Raw genomic sequence first — 19,841 nt, 5'->3', positions numbered from 1 at the left:
CCATCATCAGTCTTGAAATGAACAGCCTTTGAGCATGACAGCTTACATGGCAGATAAACTGCTGGACACTCACTTTTCTCTATGATTTTTTAAAATATAGAAGTAATTGACAACAGTAGCTGACAACTGGATTGTTGACATATAAAACTCAATCTGCTCATTGACTTCTGAGGATGGAAATGATTCAAATCAAACCATGTCTGCAAATGATACCAAAGCTAATGGGCCCTGATACTTTAAGAAGTTGAACAGGTGAGCTTCAGGCTTCAGTTCTCTTACAGAATGTTCACCAAGGTCTGTTTTGCTCAAGTATTTGAAGTCTTACAATGGAGATGGAACCAGGACAGAACTTGTTCTCCATCAGGCAAGCTTTGAAGTGTGGTTAAACAGGGACGAAACAAATGCCACATAGGACAGAAAACTTTTGGTTAAGGGGATTGGATTTATATGGAAAAGCTCAGTGAGGAAGATGGTGGTGCACAACATAAAACCTCACACTAGTTGGGTTCTGCTGCCTGCAGAGCCCAGATTAGATCTTATCCGACTACACAGGTCCTGGAAACACACAGACACAGTAAAACACAGCTCAGTCCCACCCAAAACACGAGCCATGGGAACAAAGAGTGGCCAGATTCCTGTCTGGTGGGATGGTGATCAGCTGGGCCATGCAGTATGTGGAGAAAAGACAAAAACCACGATTCCATTTGGGATTTGGGAGTGGAAGGAAGACAAAGGGAGAGGAAGGTATGAGGATGCAGGCAAGTGGTGTCCTCCTGAGCACAGTGACGAGGTGGGAATACAGATTGAATGCTTTTGGAGCAATGACAGCCTGGGGGTTGTAGGGATGTGGCAGGAGGTTGATCCTGCCCAGTGATTCCTGGCTCTTTCCACAGCTGCTCTCCTATCCTGCACAGAGCCAGGCTCCAGCCCAACCATGGAGCCTCACAGGCACATCCCAGAGATGTGGGGCACACTGTTTAATTAATGTCAAATAGAGTGAGATGGAAGAACAGCTGGTGAAGAGATGTAACATTTACTCCAGGCTTTTGTTTCAGTTGGAGACATGGACAAAACAAGACAGTGACTGAAGTTCAGGTGTCCATGAAGGGTTGTGTTAAGGCCCATGAGTCCCAGTGACACTAAACCAGATTTAAACATGCCAGTGACTGGGGTGATGAGGCCACCAGCTTCTCTGCACCTCAGTTTCAGTAATGAGGATGATGAGGATGATGATGCTTATCACAGAGCATGCAGTGAGGATAAATCAAGACAAGAGCCTTGATGGCAAATAGGAAAGAGTCCATCATATTCCAGCAGAAATTACCACAAAATTGAGGTGGGGAGCCTCTTTGTGACAGCTGCTGGGGTTTGATGTGCCTGTAGAGCAGAGTGGTCACAGCACCCACTGCTCATAGCCCTGTGCATTTGTGGGAGATGAGGGAAGGCAGGCAAACAAGAGCCTGTGAAGGCATTGCTCAGCCCATAGCTGACTTGAGAGACAGTTTGGCAGCTTGATGATGGGGGGAAAAGTGGATATTGCTAAATGAAAGGAGCAAAGTTAGGTAAAGCGTTCTGGCTTTCCTCACTTTTTATGCCCATGCAAATTTAATTAAGGGAGAGTGCCTAAAATATGCCATTCAATTAAATGAGATTTCAAAGTGCACAAAGTGAACTCCAGCTCCATCAGAGAAAGACACTTGCATTGTGGCACAAGGCTTGGAGACACAGGTTTGATTAAACACCTTATAATAACTTTTGTGGGGCTGTAATTTTCTCAACAATTAGGTGAAAGCACATTTTTCCAGCTGAATTATAGAACTCTGAAAAATGAGGTTCACCTTTCTGCTAAAAACCTTCCCCCTCACCATCAAACTCTGCATAACTCACTCTCTGGAGATCCTTTCACAGTCTGCTCACATCGCAGCAGGCATGAATTTGCACAGTTGGAAGAATCCCACCAGCTGACACTGGCCATGGCATCCTGAAAGTCAGGAATTCCAGTAAAACTTTCCAAAAAATGTTTGATTTTGCTAAACACAGGCAACTTCTCTTTTCAGATTTGGCAGTGAATGAGGCTTTTGGCTATGATTTCAAAACTGGATCTCTTCTTTGCTTGGCAGCTCATCTGGTAATTATGTTGTGTAAATGGAGTATGGCTTGCAAAAAGTGGAGGGCACGGATTTAGCCCTTGAGCAGCTTCAGCTAAGCTCCACCACTTGTTTGCTGATGGGGATGTTTGCTCAGTGCAGAGCAAGACAGTGATTAAGCCTAGATCCAAAAGTTCATCCCAGGTTTACAGCTACTCCATGAGCAATGCCTGGGCCCTGTGTTAGTTGTCCTCTGCCAATGCAGCTGGCAGGTCTGAGCTCAGATATTTACCCTCCATGGAGGAAGAGCTGAGCTCCAGGTACAGCCTGGGGTAGTCCTGATGTCCCTGCTCTGGAGGAAAGAAGCTCCCATGCTTTTTCTGAAGCACTCCCTGAATTTGGGGTCTGTCTGCCAGGAAGCACTATGGCATGGCCTAAACCCATTGCAAAATCATGTTTTATGTAAAGAACAGAAATTCAGATTTAAATAAGCTCACACTTACATGAAACTCTACTTTCCCCTTCCAAGGCAGCAGGTTCCCTTTTTCACATAGGTCCTCTTCACCCATTAGCTTTTTTTTTACCCCAACCTCTTCATGAGCTTTTAATAGGTCCCACCCTGGATTTCAGGATCACCAGCTTCCCATGGCCTGCTAAGGTCCACCCAGCTATTTCAGGCTGGAAGAGGACAGGATATACCCAGGAACATTTCTATCACATTTCCATTGTTGACGTAATCCTGTTGCAGCCCTAAAAACCATATTGGGATGGAGAATCTGCCCATTAATAAAAACTAAAACACCCCTTTTGGGTTGATTTGGGCAACAGGACTCTGTTCTGGCTCTTGTCCCATGTGCCCATCACTGGCTGTTGGCACCATGCTGCTCCTTGCATGTGAGTGTCAGCCTGGACTTAATGTGGTGACTAAAGTTAATTAGCAAAGCTCCTTTTCCTGTTGTTATTCAGCAATGTTAATGTCTGTGGAAGGAAAGAACAAAATGAACCAAGTTCATTTCCCTCTTGTGAAAAACCCGGAAAAATAGCAATGTTCACCAAACGGGAAAAAGAAAATGAGGAGATAAAAAAAATTTAATTTCTAGCTTCTAAAAGGACTTTACCAATAACAATATAAAAGATAGCCGAGTGCTCTGCTTAAATGAAAAAAGTGATTACTTCACAGGCAAGTGAATGGTTTTCCATATCTTCTTCCCTTGCTTCTGTAATTTAATTTTTTTTTCCTCCACTTTTATTATTTGACTCCATTGGTGTGGTGAGATGGTGCTGGAGGCTATTGACATTTCTCCTCCGTGCAAGTGGAGGTGACATCCAGAATAAGTCACCTCCTTTGGAGGGGATGAGTCTGGCCTGTGACCCCTGGAAGTGAGTTGTGTTGGTGCAACATTCACATGGTTCAGACAAACACTTCAAGCTCAGGAAGATGAGAGCTCATAGTGCATTTACAGCCTCAACAGTGAAATCACACAAAGCTAAGGAGGTGTGGTGCATCCTCAGGGTGAATGTGGACCCAGTGCAAGCATGGGAAAGGCTGGAAAGGGAAGAGATGCTCTTGCATGATTCCAGTCAGCATAACTGTGACTACTGAGTGCTTCACAGGCAGTAGTGTCTGGCCTCTAAGAGCTGTTCTGAGGTGCACAAGCCAAGTTCCCTGATGGATAATCCATTGGACAGAAGAACAGTGCAGCTGGCAGCTAAACCAGCCGAGCCCCACATCCTACACCCCTGAGTCCTCTCCTGCACTTGCAGCCTCTCCAGGCTCCCTGACGTTCAAGCAAGGCATCATGTCTTTCCAGGGAGGAATAACTGGATCTCTTCTCTCTACTCTGACTTCTCATTTTCAGTAGACTCCTCTTTTTGGGCTTGTCTGTGATAGAAATGGGTATGAAAGCCAACATTTGTAGGGGGTGGAGAAGACCAACAGGCACATGCCCAGAGATGGTGCAGAGAGGTGTGATCAGATAATCCTCCCTTCCTGAGGGCTATTAACCCCACTTACAGAAGACAGTCAGGTCATAAAGTCAAACTCTCAGGAGCCAGGAAACACCAGAATTAACAGCCTGCACAGCCACAATGTGGGCCTTTCTGCACATCAGATGTGAGGCATCCTTTAATTATCTGATCACCTATCACTGGGGTTATTTTAATCTGGAGAATTGCTGCAGGCCACATGAACACACGCTGCTCAAACCGCACGCTGCATTCAGCATTAATTTCCTCGCTGTAAAGCCTGGGTGTCTGATCAATATTAATGCCTTTATCTGCACAGAGCTCCTGCCATGTCACCAGCTGGGGAACTGAGCCATGGAGAGATTAAGGCCAAAATGATCAAACACACTTGCTAATTTTGGGTGCCGGGGATCTGATCTTCCCCAGCACTCAGCGTTTCACTGTGCTTGGTATGCCTGAAGCACAGCTCCTGCTGGCTTGTTCCTGTCTCCCAGGACACATCCATCCTCAGTGCCCTGTGTGGGGCAGCAGGAATAGGAAGGAGAATTTTTTGGGCAGCTCCTTTGCTGTGCAGATGAATTTCCTGTGCTGAACTGTTCAGAGCAAAGGAGAAATCCTGGGGATAAAAAAAAAAAACAACCAAAAGAAAAACCAAGCAAACCTGTATTGGCCATCAGTGTGAGCCCAGGTGGCCGAGAAGGCCAAGGGCATTGCCTGTGTCAGCAATAGTGTGGCCAGCAGGACCCAGGCAGTGACTGTGCCCTGTACTCAGCACTGGTGAGCCACACCTCAAATCCTGGTGTCAGTCTTGGGCTTCACATGACAAGAAAGACATTAAAAGGCTGGAGTGTGTCCAGAGAATGTTCTGGAGCACAAATCTGATGAGAACAGCTGAGGGGGTGTTTATCCTGGAGAAAAGGAGGCTCAGAGAAGACCTTTTCACTCTCTACAGCTCCCTGACAGGAGGGTGTAGCCAGGTGAGGATTTGTCTCTTCCCTCAGGTAACATGGGACAGGACAAGACCAAATGGCCTCAGCTTGTGCCAGGGGAGGTTTGGATTGGATATTAGAAAAAAGATTATTTACTAAAAGGGTTGTCAAGCACTAGAACAGGCTGCCCAGGGAAGTGGCTGAGTCACCAGCCCTGGAGGTATTTAAAAGACATGTAGATGTGGCATTTGGGGACATTAGTGGTGGCCTTGAGGGTGCTGGGACTTGATGATCTTAAAGATATTTTCCAATTTAAATGATTTTACAATGTAAAATCTGAAGTGTTTGGGAACCTTGTTTTTTTGATATTTTTGCAGCTTTACAGTTCTTACTTCATCACCCAAAATTCTTTCAATATATATTGTGAGATGTAAAGTCCCAAAGTATTCCCCTCAAAACCCAAGTGTGCAAAGCCAATTCTGCAAAATTAACTCGAGGAAGAGTCAGTTCTCGTTTTTACCAGCACTTATCTCATGGGTGGGGTGTAGGCTGTTGAATCCTGAGCCAAACCTCCAATTTCACAGCCCAGGGACTGAGAGAGGAGGAGTGTGAGCAGGGTTTGTGCTGGCCATGCAGCTCTCTGAGGTTGTGAAATATCCAGTGATTTCACACTGAATGCTTGGCACCAGGGAAACACCAAGATTTGAGACCCCAGAGCGCAACATCAGGAACTAAGCAGGGTGTGTGGTTTTGCCCTTTCTAACTTTTGTCCCTGGGAGCACCTCCTGTCCCTCCTCCCTCTGTCCTGCCCATCTCCCGTCCCTCCTCCCTCTGTCCTGCCCATCTCCCATTCATTTCCTGCTCCCTGTCTGTGTCCTGCCAGCTCTCCCATTGCCCACATCCATCTACACCCCGTTGTTACTCCTCTCTCTTCTGCTTTGGCAGTGATAGGGTTTTTTTCCACCCACTACACTTTTACATGACCATGATTTACGACCTGGGTTTAAAGATTTATTGCAATGCACACATGGCACAGCAGCCCCTAAGTGATGTATTTAGCCTGGTTGTTATTCTCTTAAATAGCAATTTTTCCAAAGTGAAACAAGCAGCCTCATGTTGTCAAAACTATTGTCCTCTAACTTCTGAGGTTTATTCTAATGAGAATAAAACCAGGGAAGAGAAGCAACTTAAAGAGTTTGGCTGGCATCTGTAAACCTCACGAGTAATATAAGCACATGGGAGCTTAACCAAGCACCAGATGGTCTTCAGGCAATTAATTGCAAGTTGAGGATTCAGATCTACATCAGCTCTTGTTCATTCCTCTTTACAGAAATGGTTAAAAACCTGCCGGAAATTTAAATTCCCTCCTCCCTCTGAGAAAAGCAGCAATGGCAGCAACCACCTATCACCTCTTCCCCCTTGCTTTTGCATGTTTTAGGACAGTGTTTTACCTATCTAAGATGAGCAAGGGCCTTAGGTCATCTTAGAGAGCTTAAACTGATCTAAGGCTTTAATGTGCTTAAAGGTAGTGGAAGGACATTGATTATATTTAACCCTAAAAACCCACAAATCACCATGTACCTAACACAGGCAGAAGTCTCCTGTTTGCCATGGATTTGTGCTCCCTTCCTCACATGCATCCTCTTGATGTACAGACCAAGTCAAAGCCCCCTAGAATCACTGAGAAGTCTTAAATTAGCTGAAAGGAGCACTGCTGTTGGCAGCAGCAGCAGCAGGTTCAGCCTTCTGCTGTGGACATTCTTAGAGCCAAGTTTATCCTTTTCCATACTGAACTTGTGGTGTCAAAACTGATCTGGAAAACATTGAAATCCAACCATAACCACAGTTTCACCTGTGGTGGAAATCCAAAACCTTTGGTTCTCCATCAAAGTGCATCTTTCCAACTGCAGTTTTTAAAATTACTATCCAATGAAACAAATAGCAGTGAACCTTTTTTTTAATAAGCAATTTTCTCATTTAAACAAACATTTGAAAATGCCATTTAAGAGAAGCAATTTTGTCTCTCTCTTTTATGCAAGCAAATCTTGTCATAATTTTATTTTCTCATGACTAAGCGTAATACCCAAGAGGATTTCTTCCAGATTTCCAAAGGGGGCTCAAGCTGGAGCTGCAGCATTCCCACCATTTGAAATGCCAAGAAATGCTGTGAGTTTGGATGGAATTATTACCATGCTAGTCAGACCTAGCATCCCAAAAAATTAAGACCTGTGCTGCCAAATTTGAAGATGCCTTGCCCTAGGATTTTACTTCATGTCAGGCTTGTCTCAGAGGCAATGAAGCATCCAAGATGTGATTTTGCTTTGAGTTTCTCACCAAGGACTACACTCGTGTATGACAGTGTTGTTATCCCTGCCTGTGGGAGCAGGCCAGCACTAAAAATCCTGGCTCCTCCTATGTGAGTGTGACACCAATAATCCACCTTCTCACTGGGATTGGCCCAAATTTTTTCTGTCATAAGCAGAAAAGCCACTATCTGAGGTTGGTACGTGGTAGTGAAGGCAGCAGGGAACAGCTGTGGGCTTGAGTGCTGGTTGCTTTACACTGATGCTGCTCCAGAGCTTGAATGTGATGTTTTAACCCTAAGCATGGCCATGGACTGTGGGAGTGGGCTGGGTTGTGGTTTGTCATCAGTCTTGTCTGTTTTTGTTCAGAGCCAGGATTACTAGAAAGGTGATCGAGACAGTTTCTCATGTTCACACTTGGATGTTTATTACATCTTATAAAAATTTACAGAAAGTACAACAGTACCTCTAGCTGCTTGCTAGAAGTAGGAAAAATGACTACAGCTGAGACTGCTTCAAGGCCTTTTAAAGCTAAACACACCAATAAAAGTTTTACACCTATATTATTTATACTTTTGACCCAATAATAGATTCCCATGACCCTTAGAGTGACTTTCAACTGACCAATCTAAAGGTAACTACCTAAGTTCTGTGAAGAAGGAAGAGAAGATGAACAAGAGGAAAAGACACCACCCAAAATTCTCCATCTTGTCCCCTAACTACCACTATACATAAAAACCTCAAATTTATAACTCATTACCCAGTGAAAACACACACATCTAACCCACTACACATTTGTGATTTCTAACTTATTCATATTTACAAGTCTTCTCCAAGGTTTCAGGTCCACTGCAGTGCCCTCTAGGGTGTCCATGCCCGGAATCACAGAAAGCCCAAAAACTCCAGACTCCTGAGATCCAACAATGGCCATGTGGGTGCTCATCTCCTGGGCTTGGACCTCAGCAGCTGAGGCACAGCCACTTTTCTGATGTTCTTGCAGAAAAGCATCAATAGTGCTGATTTGTAATTGGAAAGGGAGATTATATTGCATGACTCAGAAACTAAGCTAGGAAAGAGGTCTGATATTATGGTGTTTAAGCACAAGAAAACCAGGTTGCCAGTGGAAAAGCTTGGAAAACAGACATGACTCCTTTATTTATGCTCATGATAAACTGATTTGCACAGTGCCCATATTAAGGGTCATCAGTGAACATGGCCAAGTGCAGCCATACCATACATGACCAGCCCCAACATCAGTTGGAAGGGCCAAGCAGTAAAAATACAGTTTCAAATATTACTCCAAAAATCCTATCACTTTATCCTGAAATAAAATCTCTCACATAGCAGTCTATTTTGAATTTTTCCCTTAAATTGACAGTATTTCCAGAGAAGGCCTTAAAAGCCAGTTGGAACTCGTCCATCTGCAGTGTAAAGGTTTGGAGTTTTGCTGTGTGGAGTGGCTGGGTGCATGTGCAGCTTGTGTAGCTGTGTCAAATACACATCAGCCACGCCTGCTCATTAGCCATGTTCTGATACAGCCCTTGGCAGAGCTGCAGAGCATGCCCAAGTGAGGAGACATGGCCTCTGTGCAGCCACTAAAAGGCCTTGAGTTGATGTTTCATTGTCAGTCTTAATGCTGGCATTTCTGTGCATTTCATTTTACCTCTCTATTGCTGTTCTCGTAATTGGGTTGTGTGTAATTAAACATTGAATGCAGCCGTGCAGATCCCTCAGCTGCAGCACACCCCGCTACTTCCAGCCACTCCAGAGAGAACTTTCCACCTAAGATTTTAATTTTTTAGAAATACCTGTTCTTCAAATAGCTACAATATCTCTGCAGGAGCCTGTCAGTCAAAGCAGGATTACAGACTCCCTAAATTCAGGCTGACATGACAGACTGTAATGACTTTGAAGGGGCTTTTATGGTCTATTTTGTCAGTGGTCCCTGCCTAAAAGAAACATCTCCTACACTTCTCATTAAAAATGTAATGGCTCCAGAGACTTCTATATTATCAGTTACTTCAAATGTGAGTTATTTCATCATTAAAAAAGAAAAAAGCACATGAATGGGATACTAAAGATGTAGGCTAAATACGGAAAATAGAATTTAGATTTTACACAATTTTGATGCTGAGAAATTACAGCATTGGCAAGGATTTGAGCAATTTTAAGTAAAATTTTTGCTTGCTGAAAGCCAAAATGGAGAAGTGGATGACACTGTCTGTGCAGTGAGATTTTAATGTGGTGCCATAGGGACCAATGGGGTGTCATAAATAAAAGTGGTAGATGATTTTTGGATGCCATAGCTTCAAGGTAAATTACGATGCTCATCTGGATGATCATCTTCTCTTTGGTCTCCACCATGCTGGAGGTCAGGGCAGAGCATCACACTTGCCCTTCCTGGCTTCACACTCTCTCAATCTTCTGAAGGCAGGAGCATGGCATTTCTAACACCATGTGATTTACTTGTGAAAGAGAGAGAAAATGTCACAGTGGTGCTGTTTGAAGGGCAACTTGGATTTGGTAGTCAGCTGCATGTTTTTAGGTCAGTCACATCTTTCATTTTCCAGGTATGCAGTGGGGTTGTGAGGCTGCCTGGGGACTCCTGGTGACACTCCCATGGAGTGGAGTAGAATGTAAATTCTGAGGGTGGTGGTGAGAAGGTGGAAGTAAGTCAGGAGCAGAAGGAAACCCGTTCCATGCTGTGACAGCACACAAACATCCATGGTAGGAAATCCCAAGATGTTTGGGCTGTCCATGAGGCTGGAGAGCTGCCAAAGCATCAGAGGGGTGCAGTAATCAACCCCAGGAGCTGGCACACACAAAGCCGAGTGGCTCTGCCCAGCAGAGGGTAGCATTGACCAAACACCCCAACCTGTACCCCAGGTTTACACTTTCACCCACCTACAAATGCCCAAGTCTGCCACAGCCCCTTTGAGATGAGAGGCACAGCTCTCTCTGTTCCCACCGAGCCCAGACTCAGGGAGAGCCTCATAGGCTGATACTGTGCAAATTCTGCTCATAAATTATAAGAAATCTGGAAAATCAGCTTCCAGAATAGACTTTTAAGGAATCTGTTAAAAGACACAATACATGTGAAACAGTAAAGTGCATACTGTCACGTTTGTTTTAAAGTAAATGTTATTTAGCTCCTTGTATTTGAATTTATTTTCAGGTCCTGATTTGATGATCAGGTTTGGAGTTGGTCAGGTTTGGGACTGAGGCATCTGAGTGCCTGTATTGTCAACAGCAAAGCTTCTGATTTGGTCGCCTACCTCGGGTGTCCCAGAAGAATTTCACTTTTTTAGTGCCTTACGTATTCTAAAACTGAAGCCCAAAGATCTTAGCTATAAACATGTCTCAGTTAGTGTAGACGATCGTTTTCTCTGATGTCTGACGAATCCTGTCACCCCGCATCAGAGCTCAGCCCATGCCCGATGTGACGACGCTAGAGGTCTCAGCGTCGCTGGGAAAAAGCTGCTTTTAGCAATGATGCCAGCCACGCGTGTGTGTGACAGCGTGAGGGGCCGATGCCGTGCCGGGCTCGGACGGCGGTGCCGGCGGGGTGGGCGCGGTGCCAGGGCTGGACCCCTGCCCGGGGCTACGCGGTGCCCACCAGCGGCCCCGGGACCCCCTGAGCCCTCTTAGGCTGCCCCTTGCCTCTAGGGCTGTGCTGGGTGAGGGTGGTCCTTGCTGAGGGATGAGTTTTTACATCCCAGACTGTGTGTGAGAGGCAGGTGGGCACCGCCGCCCCCGCGCATCCCCGCGCAGAGCCCGTCCAGGCAGCACGGCCGCTTGTGGTGTGCCTTTTTAATTTTCCTTTTTTTTTTTTTTTTTCTTCCTGGCTTTCCTTTTTAATTTTTTTTTTCCCCTCGCTGCTTTCCCTCCCCTCCCGTTTGACGTGCGTGGTTTTGGTGCAATGCGAATTATCTTCATTCAGTCAGGAGGGGCAGCGCCAGGCAGCAGAGCAGCGGTGGGGCTGCCTCCTCCTTCTTCCTCCTCCTCCTCCGCTTTCTCCTCTTCCTCCTCCTCCTCCTCCTCCTCCTCCCATTGCCATAACAACCACGCACAGCCGCTGCGCCCGCGGGGCCGCTCCGCACCGCACCGCGCCCGGCAGGCTGAGCATCCCATGGGGCCCCGCACAGGGGTGGGGGAAGATAAACAGTGACCTCCCTCTAGAAAAAAAAAAAAAAAAAAAAAAAAAGAAAAAAAAAAAAAGAAAAAGAGAGAGAAAGAAAGAAAAGAAAAACAAACAAACAAGCAAAAAAAGGAGGGACTTTTCGACAGGGTGGGTCAGTCAGGGAGCAAAGTGACCCCGGGACTCGGGTGCGCGCAGCTGCTGCGCGGGGCGCAGGAGGACGGAGAGACGGGGCAGCCCCGGCAGCGGCTCCGCGGGGGGAGCGCAGGAGGAGGGGAGAGAAGGGGAGGGAAGGGTGGGGGAAGAGAAAGTTGGGAGGAAATAGCCCAGGAAAAGTGACACTCGCGGAGCCCGCCGGAGCGCGGAGGAAATAAAAGCGGCGGCGGGCAGGAAGTGTGAGGAGGAGGAGGAGGAAGGGGAGAAGAAGGAGGCGGAGGAGGAGGAAAAAGAAGAAGAAGAAACAGCAGCAGCCGCTACCGCCGCGGCAGAAAAGAAAGCAAAAGCCGCCCGAGGGCTCGGAGCCGGCGGCGCGGCATCCGCGGGGCTGCGGCCATGGCCCGGGAGAACGGGGACGGCGGCGGCTCCTGGAAGAAGCAGGCGGAGGACATCAAGAAGATCTTCGAGTTCAAGGAGACACTGGGGACGTAGGTGGCGGGGTTCGGCTGCGGGGCCGGCGGCGGGCGCGGGCGCTGTCCCTTCCCCGGGAGCGGTGCGGGTCCCCGTGCGGGGATTTGTGCGGGTCTCTGCACGGGTCTTTGCGTGAGGATTTGTGCGGGTCTCTGTGCAGGTCTCTGCGCGGGTCGGGAATTTGCGCGGGTCTCTGTGCGGGGATTTGCGCACCCCCGGTGCTGCTCCGCGCCCCGCGCATCCATCCGAGCGAGAAGTCGGAGCGACCTGGGAACACCGAGAAAAACAGAATTGTGGGGCAGGTGCTGGGCTAGCATCACCCCTCACCCTCCTTCCATATCCTCCAAAAAAGCGATAAAAAGGAAAAATCCCAAGTGTTTTAAAATATTCATAGAACGAGGAGACAGGGGAAGGTTTTTTCTTCCAAGTGCAACTGTAAATAAATGCGGTCTGACTTGCACGCTTCCCCTAAAGACGATGGCTGCAGCTATTTGTGGACAGGAGAGCAGAAATAATCGGAGTGGATTGGATGTGTTTTAGCTACGATGCTTAACTGTTGTTGGGCTTTATTTGTTTTATTTATAGTGGCGGGGCATAAAGATTAGTAAAACGTTAGAGCTGTTTGTTGGGGGTTTTTTTGTTGTTTTTTTTTTTGAAGGCTCAAGAAAAACACGCACAGATGGTGCAAGGGAGCGGGGTACAGGCTGGTGCCTTTTTGGCCGGGCAAAGAGTTTTATTTTTGTTAAAACTAATTTTTGCGCTCAGAATATTATAAAGGTAGGGAGCCGGGAGTGCAGAAGGAGGCAGCGCACGGGCTGCTGTGTGTGAATACATTGTAATTAGAGTTGGGTTGGATTGCGAGTGCTCCTCGTAGCTGTGTTCCCACCGCTTTAATTGAAACTTCAAGCGCGTCTCAAAACGAAGCGCTGTTAATCCCGAGTAGTGCTTTTCCTACGCTCCAAAACACAGTTGAACAAGTTTTGACTGTAATATTTGAGTTTCTTTCTGCTTCCAAGGGAGGGCTCCCTATAAACAGAATATTTCTGGTTCGTGGGCTCGCTGGTTTCCTATAAACAGGCGGTGAGTAGGAATCAGGCTGGTGGTTTAACATGGACATGGGTCAGCAGCCTGGCAGTGATGGGCTTGATAGCACAGCCCTCAGGAAAACACCGACTTAGTAAATCAAATTAATGTCTGTCCAGGTCTCTGAGGAAGCAAAATGCAGCGTAAGAGCCAAGCAGTGTGATGGATTCTTGTCACCTTCATTGAGTTTTTGCTGTGGGAATTTCGTGCTGGGAGAGACGTGTCCTGCTTTGTCACCTTAGGTGTGCAGTTCCCTTCCTGAGCAAAGGGGTGTTGGGGAGGAAAGTTTTAACGCTCTGAGGTTTGCTGGAGCAGTAGGACAATTCGCTGGGATTCCCACTCTGTCACCCCTCTGGTTGTGGCATTGAAGCCACCTGTGAGGGTTAATTTGTGCTGCTGAAGAGGTTCAGGAAGAATTAAAGCTGTGGTCTTGATCCGGATCCCACTGTTAATGGGAGCTGGTGTAGGTCCCAAGGAGGGTAAAGCTGGTCAGAGTTAATAGTTATGCATATTCGCATGGCTGTTTCAAATTAAATCCATTAAATATGGCCAATTAGTGTCTCAAACTGTTAACCATTGTCTGAGCCTCACAGTTTGGTGAGTAAATTCTTTCTAATGGGAGTGGAAGCTGTGAAGTTTTTAAACTTGACTTAATAGTCAATCTAGAAAGTTTTAGAAAATTGAAATAATTGGATTATGAACCTGGGCCCATATAAAGAAAATAGATCTTCTTTCTTTTTCGGACATAGCTGAATTCAATTATGAATATATGTGTGTTTAGCAGGCTACACGTGGGTTGCCTTCTGGTTGTGCATTCCTTAGCTTCCAAGGGCAGGCTGATAATTAGAAGATTTGAATCTGAGTTTTGGTTCTGTCCTTAGCCACCCACTAGTGCAGCACCTGCAATTCCTACCAGGTCTGGTGTAACATACTAGGATGTGAAGCTTCTAAAAAATTTAGGCCATTGCTGTGCAAATCATTAAAGTGCCTGTTCCATTTCTGCTGAAGGGAGTGAAGGGCGGTTCACTGACTTGAGCAGCAGATATACAGGATCCAGGAGCCTAAATGATGGGAAACGTTCTCAATTATTGATAAGAAAGTATTTAAATAGGAATTAAGCTATATAAGTATAAATAGCTTTAAACTGTTTGTACCAAAACGTTTTTCTCTGACATTATTTAGGAGCAGGGTTAAAATCTGCTTTGATCCCTCCTGCACTGTAATGCTGAACCATGTTGGACAGCCAACACTTGATCTCACCAGCTAATAGATTTTTCTCTAGCATAGAGTGAAAAACTTGGCATGTCACATGAAATGTACTGGATTGTAGTAGCTATATTTTGCATTTTTCTGCCATTCCATTTCAGGATGCCAAAGTACTAAAAGCACTTTTAACAGAAAAACAGCCCTTTTTCATGCAGCTGTCTTAATTGCCTGGGGTAAAATTGGCTAGATAAATAAAAGCACTAAACCCCCAAATCAGGGAAGAAAGTGAAAAAGAAACTTTAAAAGCTTATTTTATTTCAAGTGCATTGATTTGTGGATGTTAAATCTATGTGTGCACCTTATAATGTTCTCAGAAAAGAGCCTTTCATCTGAATAAAAGCTCTTCAGCAGATCTTTAACACGGGAGAGTTGAAATTTGCTGGAATTATTAAAAAGATCCTAAGTCAGTTAATCATGACATCATCCGGGCTGCAAGGAACCTCAAATGAGTATCCAGCTCTCCCTTTCAGAGCTGGAATAAATTATTTACAAGTCTCTGTAAATCATGTCCAGCCACATTGATGCTGAAATTGAATTGTATGTCATGTCCACATGTAGGAAAGCAGCCCTTTTCCACCCAAAGAATTTTCATTTGGTGGCTGAGGTCTGTGTTGTTTGCTCTGTGCTGTTGGACAATAATGTTTTTCTACTAGTGTGCAGTGGTTGGCTCAGATGTACCCAAACCTGTATTTACCCTGTTCTGTACTTATGCAGATAGCATGTGCAATCTTCTTTTGAGGCTGCAATCTCTCAGGTACCAGAGTGTCAATGAAAGATTTTGGTAATACTAATTAATAGTATTAATATATTTTATAATACATGATTATTGGTATAGTTTATATGTTATCATATTACAATATGTATGATGGTCCTGGTCCATTCCTGGGCTGTGCTGGTCCAAGTGGGACAGTGAGCCACATTCCATGTGCAAAGGTTCATTGAGTGCCCCTTTTTGGAACTGGACCTGTTTGCTGCTAAGCCATTGACAGTGAAATTACAGATCCTGAAAAAGTAGCTAGGAAAAAATAAGCAAAATAAATTAAAGATAAAATAAAATCATAGCAAAGGGGCCTAAATGTAATTTAGAGTCCTTTCCAAGTCAAGAAAGGTGTGTTTAAAGAAAGAAGAAGATCTGACTCTTCTCCCTTTAAGTTTCTACAGATTCACCTCTTGTAGCTGTACTCAGTTCTCCCTGGAAGACAAATTGAGAGGGGAATTGAGGGCCTGCCTGGAGAGGGGGATTTCTGCCCCAGCTCTTGAGAGATGTGAAATTTCACAATAGCAGGAATCTGATGAATGATCACAGAAATATCACTTTTTTTCCTCACATTTAAAGTATGTTATGTCTAAGGCATTTTAACCTTAGCTTTTGACATCCAGGAAGTAATAAGAAATACCATTTCATCCAGTAGTCAAAGAGGAAGGTTACATCACTTGATCTGCCTAATTAGATCAACTCCAAATTTCTAAGATATCTGTAATTAGGCCTAATTGGCATCAGAGTTATGACAAAGTTCTAATATTTAGAAAGGCTCGAATTTAGTAACTATGAAAATATTGGTACTGTCCTTAAAAATGATGTGGTAAATTTCTTAAATCTTAGTAAGGATAACAGAGGGAGTTGCATGGATGTAGCCATAACATAGTAAGAGCTGGGTGGGAAGACAAATACGCTTCAAGTAAGTTTCCAATACTTTCCTAAAATACAGTTTGGAGAAAACAGATGGGTGGTTCTGTTTTTCTCAGGGGCTCTGTGGTAATTTTTGGTTTGTCTGTGTCACTTCCATACTCTTATGCCATTTGATGGGCTCCTGGCTCTCTCCAAGGCTCTTCCACTCACCAGTACGTGCTGGTTCATGCTCTGAAATGAAGTCACTCCTCATCCTCCTCTCACACCTCTTTTCTTTCTCACACACCCCCGTGCACACAAACACTCCCATTGGCACAAACCCTTATGTGCTGTGTCTCTGTCCTCTCATGGTGCCAGCCCCACACTGGCACTCCATCAGCTGATCCACCTCCTGCTCTCGTCTGGTTTTGGGTGGTCAGACCCTCGTGGGGGCTGTGCCTTGGGCCAGCCTTGGCTCCCACTGGTTAGGACAGGTCCTGACAGGGGCTCCTCTCTTGAAGGAGGGTGCTGGGAGGTACCAGAGCACTCAAGGTCTGGTTGTCTCTGGTCAAAGGTCCTGCCTTTTCATCAGCTGGGGGCCAAAAGCACTCGTGTTGGAGTCACACAACAGCCCATCCCTGTTCAGCCATTCAACTTGAGGCATCATGCAAGTTATTCAGTTTTTCCCTTGTGATTTTGGAAGTTCTCAAGACATAAAGAAACACGTTGATATTTGTGTTTTCCTTGGCTCGATGCCTCCTGTGATGATTGAGGGGTTTGTCTGATTTTCGAGTTTCTGCTGACATTACCAGCAATTGCTGCCTCTTTTTTTATGATACCTCAGTGAGGCAGCAGTGGCTCTGTCAGGTTGTTTCATATTTTCCTCAGTTCAGTATTTTCCTTTTTTTTTTTTTTTTTTTTAATTAAATAAACATTTCACCTAAAAAAAAAATCTTCAGGGAAGAAAATGCAGTGTCCCAAAGGGCTGAAGTTGAGGTGCAGGTTCTCAGGAGCAAAGTTGATGAACTACTGGAGCAAACCATGAAGGCAAGTGGATCTCATCTGCTCTGATGATTTTCTGGGAGCTCTGAAAACTCTCAGGCTTCAAGCAGCAGGAAAGTGCCTCTTGTCCATGTTTACAGAGGATGATAGTTCATGATAATTTCTGACCTTAAAATCCATAACTCTGGGAATCTTGCTGCCAAACCCATGTGGAGTCAGGGATAATTTGTGCCAAGAGGTGCTTATAGCACCTCTCTTGAATCTGTGGGAGGAGTGAAAGCTGAGGTCCAAATATTAATGTTTAACTTTGTGGTGTGAAACAACTCAGATGTTTAAGTTTGTGTATTCTATTTAGTGAAATCAGAAAAAACTCAGTATTTTTCTGCTGTTAGGACTCCTTTAAGATGATGCATTTTGTTTTAAACCAAGTAATCCTGATTGCTATCTCCAGGCATAGGTTTCTATCCAGTTTGTTCTTGAAGGCTTAAAAATAATGAGTTAGTATCTTTTGATGTAAATTGTTGGTCTTCATTGAACAGTTATAGAAAATAACAGGTTTGGGGTTCAGCTGGAATTGAAATGGGAAAGAAGGAAAAGTAAAATGGCCAATGGGTCTAAAGGCTGATGGTGAGGATTGGGAAAAAAATTGGCAGCGATTGGTGGGAAGGGATTTTTTGACAGCTCTTGGTTTACAGGTGCATTTTGGAAAGTGCTTGTTTGGGGCAGCAGTGTAGCTGAAAGGCAATTTTCTTTCATCATCTGAAATTAGGATTGCAAATCCTCAATAATCAAAAGCTTTCAGGTGAGCACCTAATTCTGGAGACACACTGTTGCTGTATTGTCAGCTCACATATGTGCTCGTGCTTCCTTTGTTTGCCTGTTTGTCTACCAGTTTTGATGTCTTGCCTCATTTTTCCCCTGCCTTGTCTCTTTTTCTGTGGATTTTCTTTTTGAAATACATCTTGGTCCTGTCTGAGCTCCCTGCTGCCAGACAGAGGATACCTGCATGCCTGAGCAGCCAAGGAGGGTGCTTGGCCAGCAAGGTGACAGCAAGATATTTGGGTTGGATTGGAATAGACAGTTTGGGTATTCTCCTGCTATTTTTTGCTTAGGAAAATGTGATCCTTGCCTTGGCCAACGCTTAATCTCAGCCCTCAGGAGTTCAATATAACAAATATCTATTCCACAGCTTCTCTTTGTGTAGGGTATGCATTAAAACATTGGTGTTTTTTGGCAGCCACAGAGGTAGCTGACATCCCAAAAGCTCCCAACAAGCAAAACCCAGAGGGTGGAGAGGTGGTGGACGGAGCTGAACCCAACTCTTCGGAACCCCACAGTAATCCTTTAACCAAAAGTCTCTTGTTCCCATCACAGCCACAACACAGTGGGTGTGAGAGCCTTCTTCTCCGCCGCTCCCACCATCTGGAGCAGCCTGTCTGCTTCCTTCACCCTCCATCTGCTTTCACATAGGAGCTGAAATATCTCTCTATGTGTGTTTTCCTTCCTTTTTGCCTCTTTTTCTCTCCACCTTGGCTACTGACCTCAATTATTTTTTGTTGTCCTTCACACACAGTTCTCCTGACTACGTGCAGAATATTAGTTGGGGTTACTTAATCCTTTCAAGCATCCAAGGATACAATTAATATTGAATAAAGTAGTATTGTTTTGGTTTGCTTGACAATGACAGTCATTTATAATAGGGTTCTGAATTTATTGCCAGTAATGGTATTCACTTAACCGGTGACTCACAGTTTGTATTCATGATTACTTAATAGGACCTAATTTTCTAGTCATTTTAGATAGCAAGAAAACAAGTTGGAACTAAGTGGGTACTGTTAGTAAACAGGTAATGAGTGAAAGGAGGGATAAAAAATTCCTTGGGGCAGAAATCTGTCATTTTCTTTGGAATTCAAGCCACCTTGCATTTCAGTGCTTCTTGGTAAATAATAATTAACAACAATAACAATAATTTGCAAACATATGTGTGTGATTGGGCTGTTGTTGAATGACAAATAGCTGGCTTAGCAATCAGAATATGTCTCACTTCTAGCAATCATAGTGTTCCTTAAAACCTTTCCATCAAATCTTAACACCAATATGTTTTTTTATTATCTGACTTGGCGGTTCCTGTAATTTTCCTCTGAATGTTGTGCCAATCACTTTTGAAAAAGCAAGCTATAAATAACAGATTGTTAATAAACTTTTGAAGGCCCTTTCACTGATGTTTCCATGTTGAAAGCTGCATATGGAGTTTTATGCCAGAATTACTCACCAAACAGATTGTATAAGGTTAAATCAAAATAATACTCTTAAGCAGAATTTTTTGGCTGAGTTAAAAAGCCTTTTTTAAAAACCTTTTTTTTTAAACACTGGATGTGCTAAGAAAAAGCTACCAGGAAAAAAACTGGGAAGCTCTGTTTTGGATCTGATTCATGTGTAGAACAGCTGAGCACAGCGCTGGGGATCCTCTGTAATAATAGCTCACTGATTTTCCTTGATCTTTTCCTGAGCAGTATCATGGGTCACAGTTAAAATATCAACAGTTTTGGACAACTGGGCTGCATAAGATTAGTTCTTAAATTACCTTTTTCAAGACTGAAATGAGAAGAAGCACATGAGAGAAAACATGCTGGCTTAGTTGTATTGAGGATTTATTTTTATTTTTGTTTTGATTTTATTTCATCCCCAGTTGGAGATAAACCAAACATTTTCAGTCTTCTTACAGTTTCCAGGAGGAACAAAAAGCAGGTGCTTGTAATGATGCAAATGAACATGAACAACAATAGAGTGAAGAATTGTGGCATCTCCCCTCTAGATCCTGTCCTTTGCACT

At 44.5% G+C, this 19,841-nt stretch overlaps 1 protein-coding gene across 3 annotated transcripts in view; it reads left to right on the top strand.

Moving 5' to 3' along the window:
- The first annotated feature begins 11,440 nt into the window (after positions 1-11,440).
- Positions 11,441-19,841, top strand: part of CAMK1D (calcium/calmodulin dependent protein kinase ID) — a 206,569-nt gene continuing 198,168 nt past the window's right edge. Inside the window, exon 1 of one of the 3 annotated variants that reach the window (XM_088165924.1) lies at positions 11,441-12,066. In XM_088165924.1, the coding sequence (XP_088022050.1) occupies positions 11,975-12,066 (92 nt within the window). In that variant the 5' untranslated portion in view covers positions 11,441-11,974. The remainder of the gene's footprint in view (positions 12,067-19,841) is intronic. The other 2 variants (XM_014883083.2, XM_088165925.1) reach the window with 2 other exon arrangements.

This window comes from Sturnus vulgaris, chromosome 5 (genome assembly GCF_052056855.1).
Source record: "Sturnus vulgaris isolate bStuVul1 chromosome 5, bStuVul1.hap1, whole genome shotgun sequence".
NCBI lineage: Eukaryota > Metazoa > Chordata > Aves > Passeriformes > Sturnidae > Sturnus > Sturnus vulgaris.
Note: the sequence above shows the minus strand (reverse complement) of the source record. Positions and strands in the feature narration are given on the sequence as shown.